Here is a 26094-nt window from a genome sequence, read left to right on the forward strand (position 1 = left end):
TCTGAGCAGACAGAGGAACACTGAGCTTTTTCTGAGAGGCTTTTTGCTTTTTTTTTCTCTCTACAGTGTTTGGTGTGGCGGAAACTTTGCTGTCATGCTTCCTTCCCTCTCTGGCTTTAAAATTAGCAAATGCATTGCTTATCTGTGTGGGACATAGCACTGGGAAACAGGGTTGTTTCCTTTTGCATCATTTCCTTAGGATCAATACTTTCCAACAATGGCTTTATTGGCTTAGGAAAAGGCATGTTTCGTGTGTTTTCTTGCAACTTTGCTACGCATAGGTTCTTGATACACGGTTAAATAAAATGAAATCAGAACCATCAAAAATACAACCATATGTATGACGTAAAAGGTGTTGGCAATGTTTCCAAGTGTCTTGACAGGGTTCTGGATAATCTAAACTGAAAATTAAAATCCAACCACCCACTAGAGAGTCTGCAGTCTATCATGCTCAGAGTCTCTATGGGGATTTCCTTCAATTGTTGCACTGTTCCCAACTCACTTCTGCCCTCAGAGTCTTCAGGCTGACCTTCCCACACGCCAGCCTCCTGCAGCTCAACAGCTGATACATACACAGGTACAATTATTCCCTCTGAAATATTTATACATCTTTATAAGCAGAAACACTTTTCTAGGATTGAACTTTCCAAAAACCCCAAGGTACAGGCCAAGGAAGGTTTTATGAAAGGAAAAAGTCCCAGGAAATTCAATTAAGACATTCATTGCTCAACTATGTCCAGCAGATGGTGCCACAGTACTTTCAATGAAGAGTCTGATGGGAAGCTGCAGCTTTGAGCACTGTCACGGTCTCTGTGATCTGCATAATAAAATAGCCTGGAGGTTTCCCAGAAACATCATACAAGAAATGTATTAATCCAGCTGCAGGCTTATAAGGGTTTCATTTAAATTGAGTTATTTAAGTTTTCTAATTGACCATTTAAGTGTGGGGGAGCAGGTTTAAAACTGAGGTTGGAGGTTTAAATGCTGGACCAGTGGACTGCTTCTTAAAACCTGGTGCCTTCATTTTCATTTTGGGGTGAACTGTTCCTTTATGACTGTAAAATTGCTGGAGTCACCCTTTAACAAAGGGGACTGTGGTCCAGATGGTGGGCAGCCCCTCCTGATTAATTAACGACCAAGCTAAAAAGACAAAGACTGTTACGCTGGAGTAAGTTTTCACACAGCCTGACAACCCAAAACCTGCTCTTATTTATGGCTTGTACTTGATCAATAAAGTATTTAGGATATTAGCTAACTATTAGCTAGCTACACTGACAGTAAGGTCAGTCACTGTGAAGGGCCACAAACAAACTTTGGGAGTGAGATGGAGGGGGGGATACCCAGAATTCCTCTCTCTTCAGCCAAAGAATGAACCCCTTTGTCCCTAAAAATGAGGAGGACAGGAACTACACCACACATTTCCTCCTCCACCTCTAGTTTGTGTAGTTTGCTGCCAGAAGCCCTTGTTGTTGTTGTTGTTGTTGTTGTTGATCATCATCTTCTTCTTCTTCATCATCATCTTCTCTTTCTTCTTCTTCTTCTCTTCTTCTTCTTCTTCTTCTTCTTCTTCTGCACCACCCATGCTTCACGCTCACCGTTACCATAGGCAACAGGGGAACACACACACACACACACCGAGACACTTCCTGTGTCAACTTCTCAGTCTCTGCTGTCCCGAAAGTGGTAAGACAAAATGTCGCTTTAAATGTCACTGATAGTCTGATGTTTGCCTGTCGGTTGTTAGGCTCGTGTTTACTGAAGCGTTAGCTGTTTCTGACGCATTTAAGCTAGTTTGTTGTCTGAGTTTGTGGCGCTTCAGTGACTTCCTCTCGCGTTGAACTGACTGCTGGTGATAGTGGCACCTTGCCTCCACACCATTCAGTCCACAACTTTGATAAGTAGTAGTTAAGTGTTAAATAACTTGTTTTGATGGTAATATAATATCTGCATTACATGCATGAATAAGATGAACCCGTTGGAGGGAAAATGTTGTGCAAAGCTAGCTAACTTTTACACTTCTTGGGGCTAATTCAGACATTTTCACACTTCCCTTTTTGACTGTCATTAAATGCAAATGTGCTTGTAAGTAGTATGCACATTGTAAGTAGTATGCACTCAGACGATAAACAGTTTCACTCACATTTATATGTAGTCATTTACTAAACATTTCACAATTGTCCAGGTTTTGCCTGCAAATGATAAGTTTGTGATTATGGTCTCTTATCTTCTGTCATCTTTGTGCAGCCGCATGTCTCTATATTTGTGTCTTCCTGTTAATTTCTTCTTGGCGCTCATTGAGAGATAATGACAGCTAGGGTATTGCAGTTATTGACACAGACATTGAAATGGTGACATGAGTCATGATTAGCTGGAATGATACTTCTGATGATGTGACATTTGTTGGAGTCTGTACCAAACAAACATGCTTTCTTATCTCTGGAGAACAAGATTTCTCAGGCCAGTGCATCTCTGCAGCACTACAGTACTTTGTTATAATGCTGTTTTGTCACACATAAGTGGATATTCACTTGGCCATTGTGGTATTTTGATAATATTGCCATTAATTGTGCAGCCCTAAGGACAATCAAATTCAGTCAAATCCCTTATATCTGTCAGTGTACTTGGTCAAGCCAATGAAGTTGATTCTGAATATGTAAAAAGTATCTTATTTGCCATGTAAGCAATCAATTGATTTATATGGGAAATCATTTATAGTCTTAATTTGTGTGATTTGCCTGTTTTCCAGCACTCATAGCTTTTGAGATTTGGATGAAGACATTTTGTGATAAAAGGAGGAAAAGTGCAGCTGGGTAATCTTGTAGGCGTGCAACATGAGCATGAACAAGTTAAACAGTTAAGTAAGTTCTTGACAGTAGGTGTGGCCTCATTTGAAACCCTCTTGACATACACTTCTCTTCTGCAGGCAATGAATGGAAGAAGTGCTTCCATTGGACAGTAAACCTGCTTGTCCCTGCATGAAACCTGAGATTCAATTGGACCTGGTCCTGCAGTGAAACTAGAAAGAGAGAGAGAGAGGAGCAGAGAGAGGGAGGGGCAGAGGGGATGTCCCACTCAGGACAGTTGTGAAGGTTCTTCTTCTCCCAACATCAGTGACACACCTTGTCATTACAGCTGCGGCGAGACAACATGGCCTCTCCAAGGCACTTGGGCCGCACGTCTGTGGACATCGCTAATGTGATGCAAAAACTGCAGGGTAAGTGTCACTCTTTAGCTCAGCTGGCTTACGGAGAAAACATTCTCTCCTCCTGCGCTGCTGCACAGTAACATTGTGCTGATTCAATGCCTGGGCTGCGTGCCCATCTGAAGTTTGCCAGCTCTTGCAAGGGAGGATGCTCACATGCTTACACACACACGCCCACACACACACTTACTCACATAGCAGAATTAAGGCACACAATTGGAAGATGTATCATTTAAATTAAGTTTTTCCCTCAATGTGATTATGATCATGGGTGCCTCATTTTTATCATCTCTCTGCAGCGTGTTGCGGTTAAAACTTAATGCAGAAAATTAGCAAAATAAAGGATGGTTTTGTTTTCATAACTGGCTTGTTCTGTAGCCTTTGAGAACATAGTATAATCAAACTTGAATTTAGTTTAATTTGATTTAAATATGCACATGGTCTCTTCTGTTTTTTCCAAAGAAGCACATAATCTCATTCGGAATAATGAAATCATTTCTTATGATATCTTGTGACCAAACCACAAAAAGGTACTATATTGTGTGGTGGCCTGGATGGTGTAATTAAGAAGGTATTTAGAGGAAAAGGAATTATTTTATTCAGTGATATACTGTGCAACTCCTGATCTCAAGACATGGATCAGGGCTCTGGTTTGTCTTCATATTTTTAAATCCAATTTTCCTGTCAAAAATAGTAAGCCTCATTAGTTGCAAAGAGGCATGCATTTTCATGTCATTACATTATTCAAGTAGTTGTCTTTAGCCAGTAAAAATAACTTTTGGGACACATATAATTTTTCCCAGGAATAGACTAATCTTTGCCCTTTTGTTTAATCACTTCTGAGAAAGAGATCTTTTCATCCGAGTCGTTGGTTAAAAGGTAGCTCCTTCATTTCATTACTTTTTCTGAGGCGGGCCAGGGATCAGTAGGAACATTTAATCTGGTCTTGACATGGAATACTGAGTCAAAACAACCGCGGCTTCATGAATGCACAGACAATGCACTGAACAAGACTAAAACCTGACACCCTGTCTGCCCTTGGTGAAGAGCAGATCGATAGCAGGAGTCTCTTTTTGTTGGTGTCCCCCTTTGTTGCAAGGGCATTGGGCCACTACCATCACTGACAAGTTTGGTCGATTCTGGCAGCCGCTTTGGCTCGGTTCACATGTATTTCTGGACGTACAGTATACCAGGAAACTTAACACCTTACGGCTAGTTACCATAGCGACTGTTATGAAACATTTTCTGTGGTTGTGCCAGTGCTGCCCAGTTCCTGCTCTAGAAAGACCAAGTTTCCTGTGAACGCTATTTCCATTCACTTCCTATTAATGCATATTCTCACCGCAATGAGATTGAAATGTGTCATGAAAAAAACACCTGCCGTGAGGGTTTTATCTATTTGTTTTAAACACCCATATACCGGCTCAGACATGCTCTAACACAAAATGAATTAATGCATGTTTAAATCTCTCTAAGTAGATACTTTCTGTTGTTATTGATGTATAGTGTAAGTCATAAACACTAACTAAACTTCATTCAAAATTCAATGGGCTGGGGGATATAGCATTAAACTCCTATCACGATATTCTTATGCTATATCGTGATACACAATGTATATCATGATTTTTCGCTATTATTTAAACTATATAAGCATTGACGAAACATCATAACCATGTTTATTGTGAGATTATAAGACATTTATTAAGCACTTACACATAAGAAACTTGATGACATTAGAAACTGCTTAAGAACATAAAAAGAATCCTTTCGAGTTTTATAATAACATAACAAACACATTTACTGAGTTGTTAAACCTTTACTAAACTTTTTTATTGATTTACCTAGATGATGGCATACTTTACTATGTATTTATTATCAGTTAACACTGCACTCATTGACATTTAACTGTGCTTTTTGCAGCTAGCGAATGTAAACCAATAATGACGCCTTATTATAAGGATCTTAGAAGGACGCCTATTGCAAGGACCTTCCTATAAAGCATTACCCAGTATCAAAATTGCGACAGTTTTGTAGCGATGACTATTGGTATTTTAATAAATAATTTCCAATAAGATAGATAAAATTACTAAGTGGGTAAAGGCAAATATTAAAACAAGTAGAACAGTCATCAGTCAGGAAAAGACATCACTTACGCCTTATCATGATTAACAATATCCCAAATTTACGATGATATCCAGTCTCATGTCACGAAAACGATATAATATCTTTATATCGCCCAGCCTTAGAATTCAAAGTGATGTTATAATTTCATGTAACTTTCTGATGTGTCATACAAACACAGAAAAAACAGTTATCTTTATTACTATCTTGAGGAAATTCCCCTGAACGTTGCACAAATGGCTTAATCTGCAATGCAAAGTGCCAGCCTGTTGCGTGTTTCATGTCAGGAAGTGGAATTTGGTGTCAGGTCACATCTGGAAGACATAATAGTGCCAGTGGTTATAGGTGCTCTGTAGGTGGCGGGCAGCAACGTAGTCTGGGCTTTTTTTTCACTAGTGATCAAACGCCGCTTCCTGTCGTTAAAGGCATCCTGCAAAGACTCTCTTTGACTTGAGCAATGGTCCATCTGGGTGGATGAATTATTGACACCCGAAAATATGTAGTCTTGTGAATGCACACTGATTATCTTGCTGGTATTTAGTATTAAAGCAGATAAATGAAGAAATCTCTGTTTGTCTGTTTGATTTCAGCGCCATACAATCATAGTATACCAACATCTCATGGCCTTAAATGCCCTCAGGGTACCATAAGCCTGTAAGTTCCTGGTGGGGTGTGCATGACAAGCGTGTTGCTCTCTTTATGCCTTGGCTCCTCTTGTGGGTTTCATGTGGGTTTCACTCTTGTGGAGACTGTGTGTCAAACAGGATATGATGAAATACAGTTGCTGAAGAGTTTGTGGTGACGTCTAATAGTGTGATGAATCCTCTTCCTGGGTACATACTGACAGATATAAGCCTATTAATATAGCTTTTTTTAAAAATGCATAATCACTTTTTCAAGTTTGTCTCTGATCTTTGGCTATTAAATGTAAAAGGTTACATGTTTTTTTGGCCTCTTTGCTTGCTGTATAAATAATCAAGTGACATAATATTAAGGTGAAAATCATTAGAGAGAAGGTCTCATTTTTCATGTCACATTACAATTTGCTCACATATGGGCAATAAAAAAGTGATTAATACATGAAGATAGATACAAATTGTAACATAGAGCTCCTTTAAATCGATATAAAACTGAGACACAGGCAATCCTTATATTTAAGAAAATGCTAGAAACGATCAATCAGTCATCATAAAAGTTCAATTAAGGAATTTAGTTGTTAATTTTCAGTCAATAGATCAATTGATTAAGGGGTCAGTATTGTAGAAAGTAAAATTTCCTGTCTTATCTTTTATTATAAAGCGAGGCTGGATGCTATATAGCTATTGTGAAAGTATCAAAACACCTAAATCGACGCTATTTGCATAGTGCCATCAATATTCAGAAACTGCCCCTACAAACAGGACTTACGTCAGGTTGTGGTGTCACTGCTATACAGTCACTGTTTCTCAGCAATGCCGCCGGAGTGGTCTTGGTTGCAAAAACACTGGCAGAGCTGATTAGGTGGACAATGCCTGCTCAGGCCTGTGAGAGCTTACCAATAAGATGAGACTGGGCGTTTTGGGAGGGGGGTCCTTAAAGATGCAGGCAGAGACAGAGGGTGAACGGACGTGGACAGTATGAGAATAATAATGTGTTTTTTGAACATTAAAGCTTGTTTTTCTTGCAAATAAAGGAAAAAAAATGAATCTGAAAATAAGCATAATATGGGACCTTTACTCGATTGTTTCAGCTCTTAAGGTCATGCTTTTTGGTAAAACGCCTCCCCACTGCAGCCAGCAAAAACTAGATTGCAGCATTGTTATAAAAGGTCACAAACTAAAACATTGAAAACCACTTTGGCAGAGCTCACTCATCGTTAGAAGTCAGTGCTCTCCAAGAGGGGGTGGACTAGTTACATCACTGTCGGAGTAAAAGCTAAGTACAAGAAAGACAAGCGTGCATGTTGTCAGCTGTAAGCGATGCTTCTACTCTACAGTGTCAGTAGCAGCTGCCAGGGACACACAGCCATGATCACACTGATATAATCTCATGAACAGAGAGCCTAATTCCCGCTCTACACTGAGCCAGGCTGCCTCAGACTGACTGAATAGTTATGATAACAGACGACAAGTCTTATTTTTTGGGGCATGCTGCTTTCATTTGCTATCCCTGCTTATACATTAGATTACAGTACCTTCATGTTGTGAACCATTCAGTTGGTAATAGATCCTCAGTGTCAAGCATCTCTGCATGGACAGAATCCTTTCTTGTCCTGCCTGATTATTGTTTGCCTGGCAGAGCTAAAGTAGGCCTGCTCTTGACTAAGTGGAACAACAGCAGAGTGCGTGGGCTTTTACAGTGCTCCCAGGTGACCAACACAGGCCAATGAAGCCAAGCACCTACAGCGCAGTATTGCCAAAGGTATCATCTGTCCTAAGATCACCTTAAGTACTCCATCGCTCATGAGAATTGCAGATGCTTTAGTGGTTTGATGCTGTGCGTGGTGTTTGTTGCCGGGGATATCCACTTTTAATTGGCACTTAGCCGCTAGTACTACATCAGGCCTAATTAAATCAGTTGACTTGGACGTAATGACTCAATAATGGGGAGCTGTTTTACGTAAGGATTTCATGCTTGTCAGAGTTAGTATATCCAAACCTGACCTACATACGTACGTCTTATTACACAAAGTGAGCCGTCTAGCTGAGTTCAGGACTCTAGACAGCTCCTTAATAGCTAGTTGATTTGAGATTGAGCAGCTGGAATATCAAAACAGACTTGAAGTTATCTCTTACAAATTTGGGCGGGGTTTTGAACGTCAGTACTTTTGTGTCTGTATTACAGAGTTTCATAAACTGCCCAAATATTAGCAGGTAATGCTTTGTCGTGATTTGAAGTCTTGTTTCCTTATTTTTGAATCAGATAGTTGATATGTTACTTGTTTCTGAGGCTTTCAGTCAGCAGGTGGAGTTGCTCAGCTTTAGAAGCAAACAAGTTGGACCTTGTGTTGTTGCTGCTTGTGTTAGACAACATTCAACATTTGAGAACTTTGGTTTATGTTGGTTACACCATATTGTCTTGTTATCAGGACCAAAATGCAGCTATTGTCACTAGTAATGAAAAATTGCAGATAATATCTAGCCCTAGATGCCCCTTGTGCGAACAAAAACACATGACTTCCTTTGCAGCAGAGGACTTTTCCTGGGTTGGACCCATTTGGCTTCAGAATAGAAAAAGCAAAACCTTTAGTTAAAGAAAAAGCCTGATTTACTACTCTGCAAAAACATTTTTACCGTAACCTTTAACATCCACTGTTCTGCTTGTGGAACAGCGCCACTATTTTTAGGACTTTCATGGACTAATAGAATCCGACTTACACCAGATTTTTTGGGCCGATGCAGATATTGGGGAGATAAATACAATTCTGATATCAATATATTGGCTCATATGCTTATATATACTTTTTTTCTCTCACTGCAATGTGTTACCACAGCAAGTTGTTGCACCGAGCTAATCTCCATTTTGATTACTTGTACATACCCATGAGATCATGTGAAAGGGATCACGTGTGAACCCAGCACGGTTTTTTAATAAAAATGTATTAAATTTAACATGTTGTGTGTCCAATTCGCATCCAAATTTGCTTTCTTGGGTCCTCAGCAACAAAGTGTAAAGCAGATCGGATAAACTCTTGAACATGTGAATGACATAAAGACCGACAGACAGACAGATAGAAAAACAACTAGAGAGTCCTTGTTTTATAGTTAGATAAACTGCTCCAAGCATTTTTTCTCCCTTTTTGTTGTATAAAAATGAAAACTTTCTCATATGTGCATATCAGACAACATACAGTATATGCTAATATTGGCTAACTGATATATTAGTCAAGCTCTGTGGAGTACTCTGTAAAGTTACATGAATTAAGAACATGTATTATATGTGTTAGATTAGACAGATTAGACTCTTGTCTTCATTTTCAAAAAAATATGCAGGCACAGTTCACTACTGAAACCCTCAAAATACAGTATATTGTCTCCAGGTGGGTGTCTGTTGGAGGGTTTAAAATATTATTTAACACTATTTAAATGATACGGTTAATTACAAGAATAATGTTTTTGGTTTTAATTTGTCCTCATTGACATACAAATTTGAGTACCTTGTTTTGTTTGGTACTAGCCATAAATAATTATGAACATTAATTGTAGCATTTCTAAAAGCTCATTGTTTTCTGTGCACGCAAGCTGTCAACATCATTTTAACGGTCCTACTTGTAACCTTTTACTGTTTTGACGTAAAAGGGAGGGGGGAAAAATCCATTTTCACCCAAATAGCTTTTCTGGGCCAGTTCCACCAGCAGTGTACAGAGCAGTAATAATAGAAACACAAGCTCAGGACTATTTTTAGTCTATCAGAAAAGCTTTTAGTTTGCCGGTGGTCTTGAAAGTATAAAGGGATTTTTCTGCAGGAGACGATAAGCTATCAAGTACCAGACTCATTCACTATTGTGTGTTATATTGAGAGGAGTGGAGTAGTGGTCCAATAGAAAAACAGAGTGGTCGAAGCTGAAGTGGTCCATACAGGACAAAAATGGATACGCTTTAGAGCTTTTACATGATACTGTGTGTGCAGTGGGAATCCCTGGGTGGGTGTGTCTGCTTTGTTGTCACAATAGCATTGACACAGAGAGAGAGAGAGCAGGTGGTAGATGTCACCGGCCTCAGCATTAATTATTAAGATTTGCTGCACCATGGTGAGCTTTGTGTGGCAGGCTTTTAATCTGGTCTGTTTAATGAATGGGCCTGTGGGGGACTCCATTTGATTTCACAGCCAACATTTTAAAAAACAAAAACAAAAAAAATTGAAATGGATTTGTTTCATGATTGTCTTGGACACTGAGCTGTAATCACTTTCATAGAAGATTAGACAAATCTTATTGACAAACACAGGCCCACAAACACACAGGCACACACATAGGATAATGCAGCCAGGGCTGTGACATCACCGCCCCCTTCGTGCTGATTGGTGGAGCCATGCTTCTAGCTGATCTCTCTCCAGCCTCAGACGGCACGATGATACAGCGAGCAGGCAGTGCAGCGGGGGGCTGTGCACATCCACACAGGCATGGCTCCTCTGGATGGGAAAAACACAGGAAGATGGAAGGACGGGATTGTAAATGACCCTTTCTGCTAGAGTTCTCTCCTCTGCCGCCTGTGTGCGTGTGTGTCTGTGCGTTTGTGTGTGTCAGTGTGTCTGTGTGTGAGAGTGTCAGGGAGGAGGGGACGTTTTCATCACAGCCTCCAGCAGCTTTTGCTTTCACCAGGGAAACCAGGCAGCCAGATCTGTTTTTTTGCTTCCTGCTGGAAAGAAAAAGGAAAAAAGGACAGCCGTGTGATTTTTTCTTTTTGTGCCATTTTGTTTGTCCACTGTGGATGTTATCTTCACACATACATATATGTGCGGTGGAACTCATGACAGGCGAAGGGAGCGAGCAGGAGAGTGGGTTGTAGAATGGCTCACTATAAGGATGTATCTGTCAGGAAGACTTCTTTAAATCTGGTGACAGGATTTTTTCAGTATCTCCGTGGTAAGTAGGGCAGCAGCAGCCTTCATCCCTCATCTGTGTGCACATACACAGCTAATCTGGGATATAAATGGAAATATAACATATGCTAATGGTTTGTGGGTGAATCCCTGCTACATGCACTAGTTACAGTGTAATGCTACACAAACAGCTGTAAGTGTACTGCATCTGCGTGTGTGTTTATGTGTGCTATGCTTCAGTGGGCATCCCCTGTGCATCAGTGATGAAGCATTTGCCTGTGGGTCAACACAACGTCTTTGCTCCCTGTATAGTGTTCGCAGTGCTTCCTTCAACACGTGACCGCTGTCTATATCTCTAAGGGTGGATGTTTAAAAATGGCCACTCTGTGCAGTGTGCTGCACTAGCCTACCGGCATGCGTGACAGGGTGTAAGAAATCAGTCCTCGACGCAACGACAGCACCCACTAAGGCAAAGAAATCAGTTGTTTTGTTATCCGTGCTGCATAATGCATGAGGCAGCGTGGCTGAATATATTAATAGACCACAAAAGAGGCTGGGGGTGAGGTGACCTAAACAATCATGCATGTCATTACTGAACACAGAGGTGGCATGGGAGTTGTGCTGGCAGTGATTTTCTATCCACTCATTCTCTAATCTCCTCATATGACCTCTTTTTGAGAGCACTTCTCAGGAGTATCTATAATACTCGCACTAGCTTTGCACACATCTACGCAGGAGTCGTACTTTGTAACATGCTTGTTTCAGGGCTGCTGTAATGCTACTAGTGTCCCAGAGGCAGTGGAAAAAGAATGTAGTATGAGGTTGGATAAAGTAGGATTCTGGCTGTAGTGACGAAGTTATAGTAGGGGATTAAAGTTCAGGTTCACCCAGAAAGGAAAATTCAGTCATTATCTACTCACCCTCATGCAGATGGAAGGTCAGGTGAAGTTTCACAGTTAACAAAACATTTCTTGAGCTTCACAGTGAAACAGCGTTGCATGATTCTCCTTAACAACTGAAGTAGATTGTAGGCTTGGGTTATATCCAAAGTTTTAAATCACGTCATTACTCCGCTCAAATATCGCAATTGACAATGTTATTATCTTTCAGCAAAGACGACAGGTAGTGTCATTCGAAATCCCTTGGCTCGCTATTTTCTCCCACGAAATATACCCAAACTGGTGAGCTGGCATTCCTCTTAGAAACAAAGTCCTCCATGTCTGCATGCATGCCGCTAAATCAGGCCAGTTGACCTGTAGTGACCTCTGCCAGCCCAGTCTTATTCCCACCTTGTCAAATATCGACATGCAAATATTGCGATATTCGATAATATCTAATATCGGCCCAAGCCTAGCAGATGGGGACTTGTTTTAAAAACATAATAAAACAACCTTAAAACAAGATAAGACGCTTTTAGCTCAGCAGCTACAGTGAAGAATTTTATGCATTTTATGTTTCTGTGGTAGACATAAATCCAACCATATCCATGTCTAGAATCACTTAACAGCTGCTTCTTTGAAAGAGCAAATCTTTAATGTTCTCCCCATTTGGTCGTGTGTCCTCTATGAATATCACAAGCTCCTCAAGTCTCAAGTATGGTTAAACTGTCAGAAGAGCATGTGGTGTCTATCATGTATTGACATGTGACATGTGTTTGTGCCTTTAAAATTTCAGATGAGCAAGAGGCGGTGCAGAAGAGAACCTTCACAAAATGGATAAATTCTCATTTAGCAAAGGTAAGTGTGAGTTTCCATCCATGCTCTCTGCTGCTTACATGGCTCCCGTAAATGACTTGACAGTGGGGATATTGTTGGATTATATAAGCTCATCACGCTCATGTGAAACATATCGTCGTGGCAATTAAATCTGTTGGAAGTTGGCTGTTAAGCTACGCCGACCTTTATTGTCAGAGACTCGTGATGTTTTACTGCTCGTCATGATTGTTCAGCTTCTCCTCGGTCAGTGGTGTTTCAGGCTACTGACCCGTCATGCCTGTGGAGGGAACTTGCTGCACCAATGATGGCTCCTAATAGGAGAAGATAATTGAATTGAATTCATGCGGTTCACTGTAAAAAATGACGTCATTTACCTCGCATTTGAAAACAAGTCATGTTTAACAGGACAGAGTTTGTTTATATTGACAGTCTGCTGGACCTAATAGTGGGGAAGGAACATGCTCACTGTACAGTACACATATGAGTCTTCTGTTTTACTGAGAGGCAAACTATTGAAAAGGTCATGCTGCTTGTTGCTTTGCAGGAAAGATGAGAGACATGACCGAGCTCAGAGGCATCTTTGCAGTCCAGAGCATTTTAAAGATGCTTACTATTTGGATGAGCTTTTGTACCACTAGTGAAGTGTGCTATGTGGATTTATCGTGTATGAGGTGTTTGTGTGTGTGTGTGTAGGTGTGTGCGTGGGTGTTTTGTTCTTTATGCGAGTGTGTGTATTTGTGGACGGGATTGGCAGGGACAGTGACGAGGTGTGCAGATGGAGAGCAAGGGGGTGAGGACAGTTCCCTGCAGGCAGTCGTCTGCTTCTGAGGCTCTTGCATGTAAATAACAAGGAGTGCACAATAAATAACACATGCTGTATTACATCACGCTGTGACCCTTAAATAACACAATGTATTAGATTATGCACGCTGCATTAAAGTCAACCCTGAGACTATGAAATATAAGAAATTTAGCATTTCCTGAAGAAGTGTTGTGAATTCAGAATAAGTCTGAAAGGTCTGTGGTTACATGGACGATATTTCTTCAATGTGATTAAAATCATTCAGATTTGAGATCCCAACTTTAAGAATCGACTATTTACATGAGGGTTAGAACTTTTTGGACATACTCGAAGTATTTCCGCCTGCCGTAAAGCTTCAAATCTGCTGGAATATAACAAGAAGAATAAGAAGTTTCCAGCCTTATTAAGAAAATGTAACTAATTTATTCACGATGCCTGTTAATACAGTTTTTAAGATAGACCCAAGTTTTCTCCCCGGGGACAATATTTACGTTTCTGGTTCACTCGACTCCAGCTTTGTTAATCTTTTCCAACACTTGAACAAATCCTTGTTTTGAGCCTTTCAACCATCGAGGCATGAAACAATCCTAAATCTTTTAAGTCAATGTTGCATAGTTTATATGTCTTGGTGGATTAGATGCTTTACAGCAGGTGGAACCACTTTGCACAGGTCAAAAAAGTTATCTTCTGATTAAATACTTTGTTAATGCACAGCTGGTCAGATCATTTTATTTAGTCTCCATGTAAACAGTTAAGTTGGAATCTCTGATCAGAATAGTTTTAATCAGGTTGAAGAAGTATTGTCCTACTGATGACACAGCATATTCAGATGCTAGAGGGTTTAAGTCTGGACAGAGACATTTAGTTTGGAGGGGTCTTTTGTTGAGCCTGATATGCCCACATTCGATCAAATCTTGGCTTCTAAAACTTTAGAAGAATCTCAGTTATGTGGTGGGCCAACGCAGAGACACTCTGTTGTTCCATTCTTCATTATTCATGCACTGCACCCAAGCTCACTCAGTGTGCATACCAATAGGACTAATGTAGCATAAGCCATCATGAAAGAGCTCTCAAACTGTGATATTTACACTGTGGGCCGCTGCTGTCTGAGTGCGCTTCAGAGGAGTTTACGGTGACTTTATTTGTCAGTGCACAAACAGCGTCTTTCAGTAATTTGCAACAGTTTGGTGTGTGTGTGAATAAATGATGAGTATTAGCCTGAATGGGATCTCCTTTTTGTGGGTGAAAGTGTGATTATCTAAGTTTGAACTTCCTCCAGTTGTCACACTTTCCCTTCAGCCTTTCCTGTCGGTTTCCTCTGATATCGTATCACTAAGCAGTTTTCCAGTGATTTTCTCAGTTTTCCACTGTGAGGTCTCATGTGACTCTGTCGGTCAGCACATTTTCCAGGGTGTGAATGATTTCCAAATTACAGAAGCTATTTTTGCTTGATTGTACATATTAGCAGTTTAATTGGAAAATTGGAGATTTATTTTTTGTTTTAATCTGGACAATAGTATTCATTCTGATAGTGGAGTAGTATATTGAACTGGAATCTCTCAACACATAACTGTGTGTGCAGTCATACAATACTAATTGACCTTTAGCTTCAATGGTAATTGAACAGCGTGTTTTTTCTCTTTAGTACTTTTGTGACAGGAAGAAGCGAGGTGTCCATGTACAGAATAACAGGACAGACGCTCGCCTCTTCACACTGCTTTGCCCCAAATAGGCAGCCAACTGCATCCTGTCATGGAATATGTTGAGTTGTGAAATGACCTGTATATGGTGCCAAATAAAGAATTCCCATGCTGAGCTTTCCTTTTAATTAAAGCATCACTCGGCCGAATAGATACACATCTGTTTCGTTTACTTGTACGGTGATGCTTCTGTACACAGAAGGTTACAACACTGTCATTCATCTCGGTGATCGTGCAGCTCTGTAAATGTGTGGCTATGATATCAGGAGACAGAACCCCATTAGGGTTAAATGAGTAGCATCGCCTCAGGACTGGGCACCAAGCCACTGCTGAGGAAAAGGCACCATCTTTTCAGCTGCAGGGAGGCTCTGTGGTTGTTGCTAACAAGCCTGTTTCTCACAAGCAGCATTTGGTTTCTCTTCATCCCTGCTAATGGCTTAGAATACCAATATCCTTTCACAGTATGCAAATTAACAATGTGACATTAATGGCTCTATAAATGTGTGAGTTCACAACACTGAGTCATTTCTAATTTCAACAAGTTATAGTTATGTTTCCGTGTTGTTAAATCTGTGCTTTCTCTCCTTCAGTATAAACCACCACTCGAGGTTAACGACCTTTTTGAGGACATCAAAGATGGGGTGAAGCTCTTGGCTCTGTTGGAGGTGCTGTCTGGACAAAGACTGGTAAGTAGTACTCGTGGATCGTTATTGCACATGAATTGCATAACATTGCACATTCACACATGTTGGGCTCAAATCTTACCTTTGATCAAGTGTGCATTTTCTAAAGGGGAAGAGTCACCTTGTATAATATCAACTAGAAATAATGAGTATGTAAATCAAGGCATGCCTTTACACCGTGCACTTTTATGTGTGGATTCCCTTCATTATGTAACATCTTGTGGTTTAAGTTATTTCATTAAGTTAAAAATCTGCAATCTGAGTCACGTTTCTTCTTCTGAGCTGTGCTGTTAATCAATGAAATACTTTGCAAAGCCATTTCTTATCAGTTAAGCAGTAAAGAGTTTGCCTGATAGTTGTCTGCTTAGTTTAGTTTAAGGAGATCAGCAGACATGACGATGAATGCAGCCAGTTGATGTCACATAATTATTCAGTTGTAAAGCTTCAACATGGAACTTTCTTTTTTGGACTACTGTGGTGGCCCCTGTGGAAAAAGATGATGACGGTGTAGTGTTGTCAAAGATATCGAATATCGATTCTGATAATCGAACATGAATTCTGAATATCTGACAGTTTCCAGACTGCAGAGCAGCTTCTTTCCTTGTTGCTTATGTAGGTCAAACATCAGTTTTTTTGATAATGAGTTAAAAGTTTGTTTACCTTGATACCTTTTAATGTTGATGTGTAAATTGACAAAATATATGTCTATGAAAGTCAAAATCTTATTGGTCTATATATATCTTTTATATCCTTCTCCATATATCTTGAAAATCAAAACTACTCACTCAACTTTGACAACACAATTGAATCAGGATGCACACAAACCTAAATGAAGACCGTATTTATCTGTTCTGTCTTAAGAAATCCCAAGTTAAGATAAAATTGTTGTTGCTCACATTAAGTGTTGGATGACTGCACAGAAATTGCAGCGCCCTAATTTAGATCTGATCCTCCCCACTGTGTGATGCTGTTGGCTCACACACAAGCACTTGAACTGGCCCAGACTGCGATAGGGATTTAGTAAACAGACCTGTCTTGAAACAAACTGCCATGTCATCTGTAAAGCTGCTACTTGGCAGATGAGTCGGTTGCACGTCACGATGAGCACCGCCTGCACTGCTTACTGCTTTCAGGAGTGCTTCCCTGATGGTTTATATGAGCCAAAAGAATTTACGTACACACATCTCATTGAAGTCAGTTCTGTCTCATGTTTACGAGCACAGGATTATACGTATTTCTTAAAGCAGCTTTGGCACTCGCTAATTAATCTATGTAAGAAAAGTCCAGCTAATACTTACTCTGCAACTATTGTAATGATTTTGAGTGGTTATTACAGTAGATAAAATTACAATCTGCAGTTAATTTCTCAGCATGTTTCAAATGTATTATTAATGGTTTAATGAAAGTATCCTCAGCTTTGTCTGATTTTCAGTTTCTGCCCTCTCTGTCTTCAGCCACGTGAGCAAGGCCGCCAGCTGAAGAGGATCCACTGGGTCTCCAACATTGGTACTGCGCTCAAATTCCTTGAAGGCAGAAAGGTAAGCATTCAGTCATAACAGCAGTTTCACCTTTGACATGTCTATGCATTTCCATGCTTAATACCATACTAGGAAACAAAAGTGGCATGTTTTAAAGGGGAAGTTCTCCCAAAAATGAAAATTCAGTCCTTATCTGCTCACCCTTATGCCGATGGAAAGTTGGATGAAGTTACGTAGTGTCTTCACAGCAGAAAAGTGTTGCAGCATTCTCTTAAAAAACTGAAGTAGATGGGGACTTGTTTTAAAACGCAAAAAAATAACAGAATCAACTAAGAAAATGGCTCCACACAGCTTGTCTGGAATTATCCAAGCTCCTAGATCCCAACTTGATTTAAAACTGAAATCTTCACTGTGGCCGCTGAGCTGAAAGAGTTAGCTCGACCTCGCCTCGAGGGTGTAAATAACGTCTTTTCAAATCAATTTGGGATCTCGGGGCCTCCGAAGACTTGGATTATGCAGCAAGAGCTTCAGTTGTTTAAGAAAATGCTGCAACTCTGTTTTGCTGTGAAGCTCCAGAAATGTTGTCGGGACTACAAAACCTCACCTGACTTTCCATCGGCATGAGGGTGAGTAAGTAACGACTGAACTTAATTTTCGGGTGATGTCATCCTTTAGGAAGTCAAGGCTATGATTAAGAACTCGATAATAAAAAGCTGTTGATTTTATATGTGTCAGTGCACATCAGGTGTCCCTGGCTGTACAACATGCACTATTTTCAGATGAGCAGCATATAAAAACTGGACTTCTTGATTACATAACCCATCTCTAAATCCTTGGCTTCATGAAGCCTGCGTCCCACTTTCATCTGGGTTCCCTGAGGACTGAGACTTACATTGTTGTGATCTCTCTCCCATCATGTTTGCCCTCAGTCTGTGTATCGAGGATCTCCGGTCAGTCGCCATTAAACGCCCTGTGTGATCCTATACTGTATGCATTCTTTTCATTTGATGCACGATAAGCAATGCTTGGATACAGCCATTCTGTTTCTATAAATGTAGTCATTACGCTTTTCTACTGACATGCATTTTGATGCATTTTGACTCAAACACTAGTTAATGATGAGTCTGGCTCCCTAGTTATGATGTGCTCAAATGTAGAGATGTAAACATGGCAGAATGTGGCAGTTCTCTAATGCAAGTTCTGCAGTGCTGTGATATCTCTGCTTTTCCTTTAAAGCCTAGTTGAACACAATTATCTTCTCTTTTCTTTTATTCCTTCTGGTTCACTGTGGCTGTCTCTGCCTGGTTTGGCTATATTACAGTTCCTACCTTCATCAAAGCCCTGACTTTGATGACTAAGCAAATAAAAGCTTGCCTTCTTTTGGAGAGAATTAACTTGAGGGGTTCTGTGGGTGTAAATGCAAAACAAGTCTCACCTCCAGACTGTCTGCATGTGACATATTTCTCTGAATAATCCTCTGCTGTGCTTTGTTTCAGATCAAACTCGTTAACATTCATGCCACTGACATCGCAGATGGACGACCATCAATTGTCCTTGGGTTGATATGGACCGTTATCCTCTACTTCCAGGTAATACTTCATCTGATCCCTGAGAGTTTAATAACTGTATTTACTCAATGCTCTTATGAATAAATCCATTCTCAAACTGGACCAAATGTTTTTTTGCTCAGCATTTTGAAACGCTGTTGATCTCCGTTTTGTCTAAACTTTAAATAGTGTAATGTAACCATAGAACAGACATTACTGGATACATTATGTGAGAAACTGCAGATGCAAAGACATACTGCCATTTGCTTTTCATGTTTTCATGTATGGTCACAATCAGTGATGGATTGCATTACTTATAATAATAACTTAATAACTCAGCCATTAAAAAGATGCAATTTAACTGCAGTGAAAAAGGTTGAATTATTTGATGTACATGAAAATAAACAGAAACAGAGGGACCTGACAGGTAGCAGCTGCGTAGCGATTTGGCTGCTAATGCACAGTTTTAGCAGCTGCTTCAGTGAAAACAAGACAACATGGACTCATATAGCCGACAGTACATCATGTTTCAACATGCGACTGATGGACCACAGCCTGCCCTCTCTGCTCTGGCATCTTGCTAGCTGAGTCTGAAGGTGGCTGCGTACTACCTGCCAAGAAACAGGAACAGGAACAGAAACAGGAACAGAAACAGGAACAGGGAAATATGGCAAAATTCTTACAGTAATGGATAAGCAATTTGAAAACGTAACTAAATAATGGATTACTTTATCCCCAATGTTGGACACAATGCAACCTCTCCTTCTCTTCTCGTTCTTGTTCTTCATGTAGATTGAGGAGTTAACAAGCAACCTGCCAGCCCTCCAGGCCCTGTCCAACAGCAACTCTTCAGTGGAGAGTCTAGCCAGCTCTGAAACAGGAAGCCCCCCCATGAAGAGAAAGGTGGTCAACAAATTTCAGGGCAATGCCAAGAAGGCCCTGCTCAGATGGGTGCAGTGCACAGCTGCCAAGTAAGTCACTTTCAAATGTGTTACAATATGTTTATAGATACATTTTCTATGTACTGTCTAAGATGCAGTATATAGTAACATTTGTGTTTTTCAGGTATCATGGAATTGAGGTGAAGGACTTTGGTCCCAGCTGGCGCGATGGTGTCGCCTTCCAGTCGGTGGTGCACGCCATCAGGCCAGACCTGGTGGACATGGAGGTGGTGCGGAGGAGGGGCAACAGGGAGAATTTGGAGGAAGCCTTTTCACTTGCAGAAAATGAGCTGGGTATTCCCCGTCTGCTGGACCCAGAAGGTGCCCATGACCTTTTCCTGCTGCTATCCTTAAATATTTCAGTGTAGTAGACGATTCAGACAAGCTAGCATTGATTGTGTGACATGGTTAAGTATTTGGAAGTTTTTGCCAGTGTTTCAGACATGAATCAGCAAATATACAGTGTTACAGTGTTTGATGAGATTTTAAAATATCTGGATACATCGTCTATTGTGCATATCGCCCAGTCATTGTAGACGTTTTTTTGGACAAATTTGTGCTGAAAAGATCATTGAAATCCAGCAGAGGATTAAAATTCTGTGTCGTGGCTCTGTAGAAGTGAAGCAGTCTGCAGTAGCTCTGCAGTCCTGTCTTCACTGGCAGAGTCGTGATGCTTTATTGCGAGAAGAGCTGCACTCAAACGTCTCTGCTTTTACAGGAGCTTGACCCTGATTTCTCGAAACATCAGGCCGAGGTTGGAGATGAAAGTAGACATGTATAATTAGCTGTCAAGCCTGAGGAGATTTATCCCCTTGAGGTCGCAAAATACTTTTTCTTTTTTCTTTTTTTTAATGTCATATTGACTTCATCCCCATCCCCCTTCAGCCCTTTATTTCTACAGGAATGAGATCATATTTTAAGTTTAGCACGGAGGTGATTTTTAGAGTTCTGAGTCACTTTTGCTGCCTATGTTTAGATGTTTAGTTTCATTCGAAGTTTGTCAGATAATGTTTGTTTTGCTCTGTAGATGTGGATGTTGACAAGCCAGACGAGAAATCCATCATGACATATGTGGCTCAGTTTCTCAAGCACTACCCAAACCCCCACCACTCTGAGACTGATGGACAGCAGGATGAGGTACTTTTGTTTGGAAAATTTATGATTTTATATATGAAGTATATAATATATATATGTTTTTGTTGTTTGTTTTTGTTTCTTTTAAGGTGTATATATTGTTACTATCCACACAAATCACCTAGTGTATCATGATGTATAGAGAATGACTCCATACAGAGATCAAAACAACAGTATATGCTTGAAAAAACATGCTTTAAAGGTGCAATTTGTAAGATATGGCCAGATTTAAGTCTAAAACAATAAACGGGAAAAATGAACTATAGTAGCAACAGAATGTGAAGAAACAACAGTATTGATGTTACAGTATGTCAAAGGTGTCTATGTACTGTGATGCAGAGATGTCTACTGAAGTCAGCATGCTAATCAGCTAGCCCTGTCCTCTTCTATAATACCACTTAGTACCGTAAGATAGTCCGATAGCCCTCGTAATTTTAGTGAGACGATGTATGCGACAGGCAAGTACACGTACAGTTGCCTTTTTTTCTGACTAAACAGAAAAATTCAACCGTACACCTTCTGAATGAACTTTTACTGAACTAAGACGCGCTGTAAAACACACCCAGTCTGGTGTCCAGCTGTGGTCACTGGGAGGCGGCCACATAGCTCCAGGGCTAACTGAACTTATTAGCTAATGTTAGCTAGCACCTGTAGTTTTGGAGCATCCTTTGTATTCTGGCTGTATTTGACAAATTACATCATTACGTGCTGCTGAGCTTAATTGTTTTTAATTGTTTATTCCTTTGCATGCAATTTTTCACAATTGTCATTTTATCACATGAAGTTCTCATGAATCAAAATAATCATGGCATGAACACAGTGAAAATAAAATCATCACAGATATGTTTTCCATCATCAGACTCATTTAATTTATCCATCTACATATTTTTTGTGCACATTAAGCTGCTTCTTGGCTCAATTCCAACTTTTGCACTGTCAGTGCCAGTACTCCAGGTGAGAGATCAGGTCATAATGCTGCATGCCTTCTGTTTGGAGTGTGCTCCCATCTCGACCTCGTCCCATTTCCCATCTTCTTTGCTTCTTTTTAATAATGCATCTAATGCATTCTGTGGTGTGTTTGCATCTCTTTGTGTGCCTTGCTGCTTTCCGGGATAGTTCGGTCCCCAAGATATAGAGCAAATGCTTGAGGTATGTTTCTCTAACTTAACAGACTAAATCAGAGGTTTGAACTACTGTCCATACCTCTTTCCTTCTAATATGACTCGTAAAACTTACGAAAAAGCTTAAATCTTAACTCCTTTTTTCCTCTTTAAACTGAATTAATGAGGTTTTTCTGGATTGTCAGTTTGGTATGAGTTTCTCAACACATTTGCATGCTGATTATGAACTAAAAGCAAAATTGAAATCGGTTTGTCCCTGTGAGTCTGAGCTGAATGTCCACTGATTATGACAGAGAGAGGAGCGAAAGATGCTGAGAGAGCTGAAGGTGTTTTTAGATCAGCTGGAGAGAGATGTGCTGCGGGCTCAGGGAGCAGAGGGAAACCTCACTGACAAATATCAGGTGAGTCAGGCCTGGAAAGACAGAGTGCACTGTTACATAACAGACATTTATCAACTCTCACCACTTGTCTTTCTCATTTTATCCTTTTGTTTTGCAGGCATTCAAGAGCTTCCGTGTACAGTATGAAATGAAGAAAAAGCAGACAGATCCGCTGCTTCAGCCGGTGAATAGAGACGGAAAGCTGTCGGTGGATCAAGCTCTGGTCAAACAGGCGTGGGACCGTGTGTCTGCCAGGGTGAGTCTACTGCATACTTCTGCACAACATGAATAATTTATAACCGAGCCGACCAGAATTAATTACGCTAATTAATCATACCTACAATAAACAAAACCTGATAATGAATAATAGATTGTCCGTTTGCTATTTGCTATCATTTTAGCTTTAACATTGCATTGACATACTGAAAGTAATCATAATGAGAGAGAAACACAACTGAGGGCTCCTCTCTTCTTTTCTGGCTGCCAGTGAAAGTTCAGTGGGGTGCAAGCATTTGAATCAAGAGTTTGTTCAGAGGGGAGGAGATGAGAACAGAGGAGGTTTTGTTCATTGGCCAGTCTGCTCTTCTGGACATCCAGTGCTTGTCTAGACTGGCATAAAACTCTTTTGTAGCCCGAAAGCTTGTGAACATGTGGAAATGTTTCGATCAGCATCGCCTCCTCTATGGTGGCATCTTGCTTTAGTCGAGTGTTTTTTTTAATGGATGTCAATTGCAGCTGCTGGACTGGCACATCCATCTGGACAAGTCCCTGCCTGGTCCTCTGGGTGTGATTGGAGCCTGGCTTCACAGGGCAGAGATGGCTCTGAGAGAGGACATTCCCATCCAACATGCACATGAGGAGACAGCCAATATACTTCACAGAAAATTAGAGCAGCATAAGGTAACACAGCAAATCTTTGATTTTCAAAGTATTTGGATACCTACCAAGCTGTTTTATATGATTAATTATATGTGACATTTTGCAGGAGGTATTAAAAAACTTGGAATCGCACAGACAACCCTTCCACCAGATCCACAGAGACAGATCAGTGAATGGGGTACCTGTCCCACCTGAGCAGCTACAAGATATGGCTGAACGGTATGATCTTCACCTGAATCACTATAGTTATACCATAGTGTCTTCTAATAATAGACCATTTTCATTCAATGGTCATTTTGCTGGGGAGCTGAAATGTTTTTTTAATTCTCAGAAAACAACGCTGAGTATTAACTTGTGTTAATCTGTGGCATAAAGTAATATTTATGATCTTTCCTTTAAAATGTTCTCTTCTGTTTTTAATTGAGTAAAACATTGTTTGTGGTCTCTAATTAAACAAATACTGGACACTTGTTTAATTTGCAGGTTCAATTTTGTGTCGACGTCATCATACGCTCACTTGATTAAACTGGAATTCGTGGAGATGAAGTATCGACTGATGGCATTTCTTATGTTGGCTGAGTCAAAGCTCAAGTCCTGGATCATCAAATACGGCAGACGAGACTCAGTTGAACTCCTGCTGCAAACCTACCTTGTAAGTTAAAATCATTGGAGTTGTAGTTGCAGGATTTGACTGTGTCTTTCACGCTATTTAATTTTATTTTCATGTTTCTATTCCAGACTTTTGTTGAAGGCCACAGGTTCTTTGAGCAGTATGAGATCATCTACACGGGCCTCAAGCAAGCTGCAGAAGTTTATGTCAAATCTGACAGTTCAAGTAAGACTCCTTTCTCTTTTATCACCAATTTGTCTGTTATTTATATATTTATATTATATGTATAGTTTTAAAATCCCTCCACTGGCAACCTGCCTGCTTCAGAATTGATTTTAAAATCATTGTATTGGTTTATAGAGCTCTCGGTCTTATTTATCAGATTTGCTTTTAAACAATGAACTCTCCAGAACCCTCAGGTCTTCTCGTAGTCTTATAATTATTCCTAAAGTCAGAACAAAAACTCATGGCGAGGCATTGTTTTATTACTATGGACCACATCTCTGGAACAGGCTTCCTGAAGACCTGAGGGCTGCAGAGAATGTTGATATTTTTTAAAAGCAAACTCAAGACCTTACCGCTGTACTGGCTTTTAATTTAACTTCTATTTGTCTGTTTATTTATGTATTTTGTTGATGATAGCGTTTTGTTTTTGTATTTTAATAATAATGGTTTCATTTAAGTATTTTACTTTCCAGTTATTTGTGTATTGTATGGTGGGGTGGGGGGTGTATTTTTTATTGTCTGAAGCATTTTGTTTTACTGTTGTGTTCGTCTGGGCTCAAACAGTCTTATTATTGATTTCATGTTACAGGGTCTAAGACCTGTAACAAAGGTAAGTCTAAAAACAGTCTGACAACCTTTAAAACCTTAATTTTGCCTGTCTCCTGAGCTGTTTCTTTCTGTAAACTTGGGGCTGCACTTTTCTTTTCTAACATTCTGTTAACCCACAGGACAATCATGACATTGCATTATGCATGGAAACGTAACAATAATCGCATTACATGGAATGCTGTTTTAGCACGACTTCTCTGACCTAACATCATGTAGCTTCCACCAATGGGCCAAATGATCAGCAGACATAATCAAACGCTGTTTTTTTTCATAGCTGCATAGTTGATATCCATCGTGGTTTCTGCACTAATGATATATTTTGCTTCCAGTTGATGAAGCAGAGGGGGTAAGTAAATTCCTGAGTGATGCCACAGCTCAGTGGAAGAACCTGGCTTTGGAGGTGCGGAGTGTTCGCAGCATGCTGGAGGAAGTGATCTCTAACTGGGAGAAGTACAGTAGCACCGTGGCAGGTCTGCAGGCCTGGCTAGAGGACGCCGAGCAGATGCTCAATCAGTCAGAGAATGCCAAACGTGTAAGTACAACAGATACAAGTAATGATAAATATTTATTTATTATTTGTATCATACAGATTATATTTCTGCTGCTAAACTGTTTGTTTTCCTTTTTTCTTTCAGGATTTTTTCAGAAACCTCTCTCACTGGATGCAGCAGCACATGGACATGAACGACGCTGGGAACTTCCTCATTGAGACCTGCGATGACACAGTTTCACGAGATCTGAAGCAGCAGCTCCTCCTTCTGAACGGGAGATGGAGGGAACTGTTTGTCAAAGTCAAACATGTAAATACAATGCAGTGTTCGAAATAATATAATGATACCTTCTGTCACATCAGCTTGAGTTTGTAAAAAAAGTTAAAAATGATCCATTTGCTGTCTTCCTCTGTGTCATTGGCAGTATGCAAGAGCAGACGAGGTAGATAAATTGAGGCAAGACTACCAGGATGGGATTAATACTTTGAAAATGTTCATGGATGCAACCAATGAGAAGATGACTGCTCCTGTCCAAGTATCTTTCCTGAACGTCAGAGCCTTCGCACAAGATGTTGAGGTAAACAGCTGATATGCTCATCCTGATTTTTTGTCCCTCTTCTGCATAATGAAAACTCATTATACTATGTATCCCTATTTACCGTAGGAAATCAAGCACAAAGTGCCAGCGATGGAAGCCGCCTGTAAGGCAGCGAGCCGTACCGCTCAGCTGTTGACCAAAGACACTCCACAGGAGGAGGTTTCACAGATGACAGCTGTGATGGCCTCGATCAAAGAGCAGCTGAGCAAGGTGTGTGCGTGTCATTATACTGTGTGTCATCCACTTGTCACCAGTGATGTCACTTATTAGCATAGTTGCATTGTGGGTAATGTAGGCACCAGGTTTTGAAAAGGAAGAAGAAAGTGTGGAATGAAAAA

The 26094-nt window shown here is 40.3% G+C and overlaps 1 protein-coding gene across 2 annotated transcripts in view; it reads left to right on the top strand.

The window, feature by feature from the left end:
- The first annotated feature begins 10810 nt into the window (after positions 1-10810).
- Positions 10811-26094, top strand: part of syne1b (spectrin repeat containing, nuclear envelope 1b) — a 73673-nt gene continuing 58389 nt past the window's right edge. The window contains exons 1-21 of one of the 2 annotated variants that reach the window (XM_073483418.1): positions 10811-10886; positions 12518-12579; positions 15651-15746; positions 17198-17281; positions 18718-18810; positions 19561-19739; positions 19834-20030; positions 20737-20846; positions 21747-21797; positions 21960-21992; positions 22258-22365; positions 22463-22600; positions 23080-23244; positions 23330-23442; positions 23707-23875; positions 23962-24058; positions 24648-24668; positions 24997-25199; positions 25303-25467; positions 25583-25735; positions 25823-25966. In XM_073483418.1, the coding sequence (XP_073339519.1) occupies positions 10811-10886; positions 12518-12579; positions 15651-15746; positions 17198-17281; positions 18718-18810; positions 19561-19739; positions 19834-20030; positions 20737-20846; positions 21747-21797; positions 21960-21992; positions 22258-22365; positions 22463-22600; positions 23080-23244; positions 23330-23442; positions 23707-23875; positions 23962-24058; positions 24648-24668; positions 24997-25199; positions 25303-25467; positions 25583-25735; positions 25823-25966 (2457 nt within the window). The remainder of the gene's footprint in view (positions 10887-12517; positions 12580-15650; positions 15747-17197; positions 17282-18717; positions 18811-19560; positions 19740-19833; positions 20031-20736; positions 20847-21746; positions 21798-21959; positions 21993-22257; positions 22366-22462; positions 22601-23079; positions 23245-23329; positions 23443-23706; positions 23876-23961; positions 24059-24647; positions 24669-24996; positions 25200-25302; positions 25468-25582; positions 25736-25822; positions 25967-26094) is intronic. The other variant, XM_073483419.1, reaches the window with a different exon arrangement.

This window comes from Pagrus major, chromosome 16, assembly GCF_040436345.1.
Source record: "Pagrus major chromosome 16, Pma_NU_1.0".
Classification (NCBI taxonomy): Eukaryota; Metazoa; Chordata; class Actinopteri; order Spariformes; family Sparidae; genus Pagrus; species Pagrus major.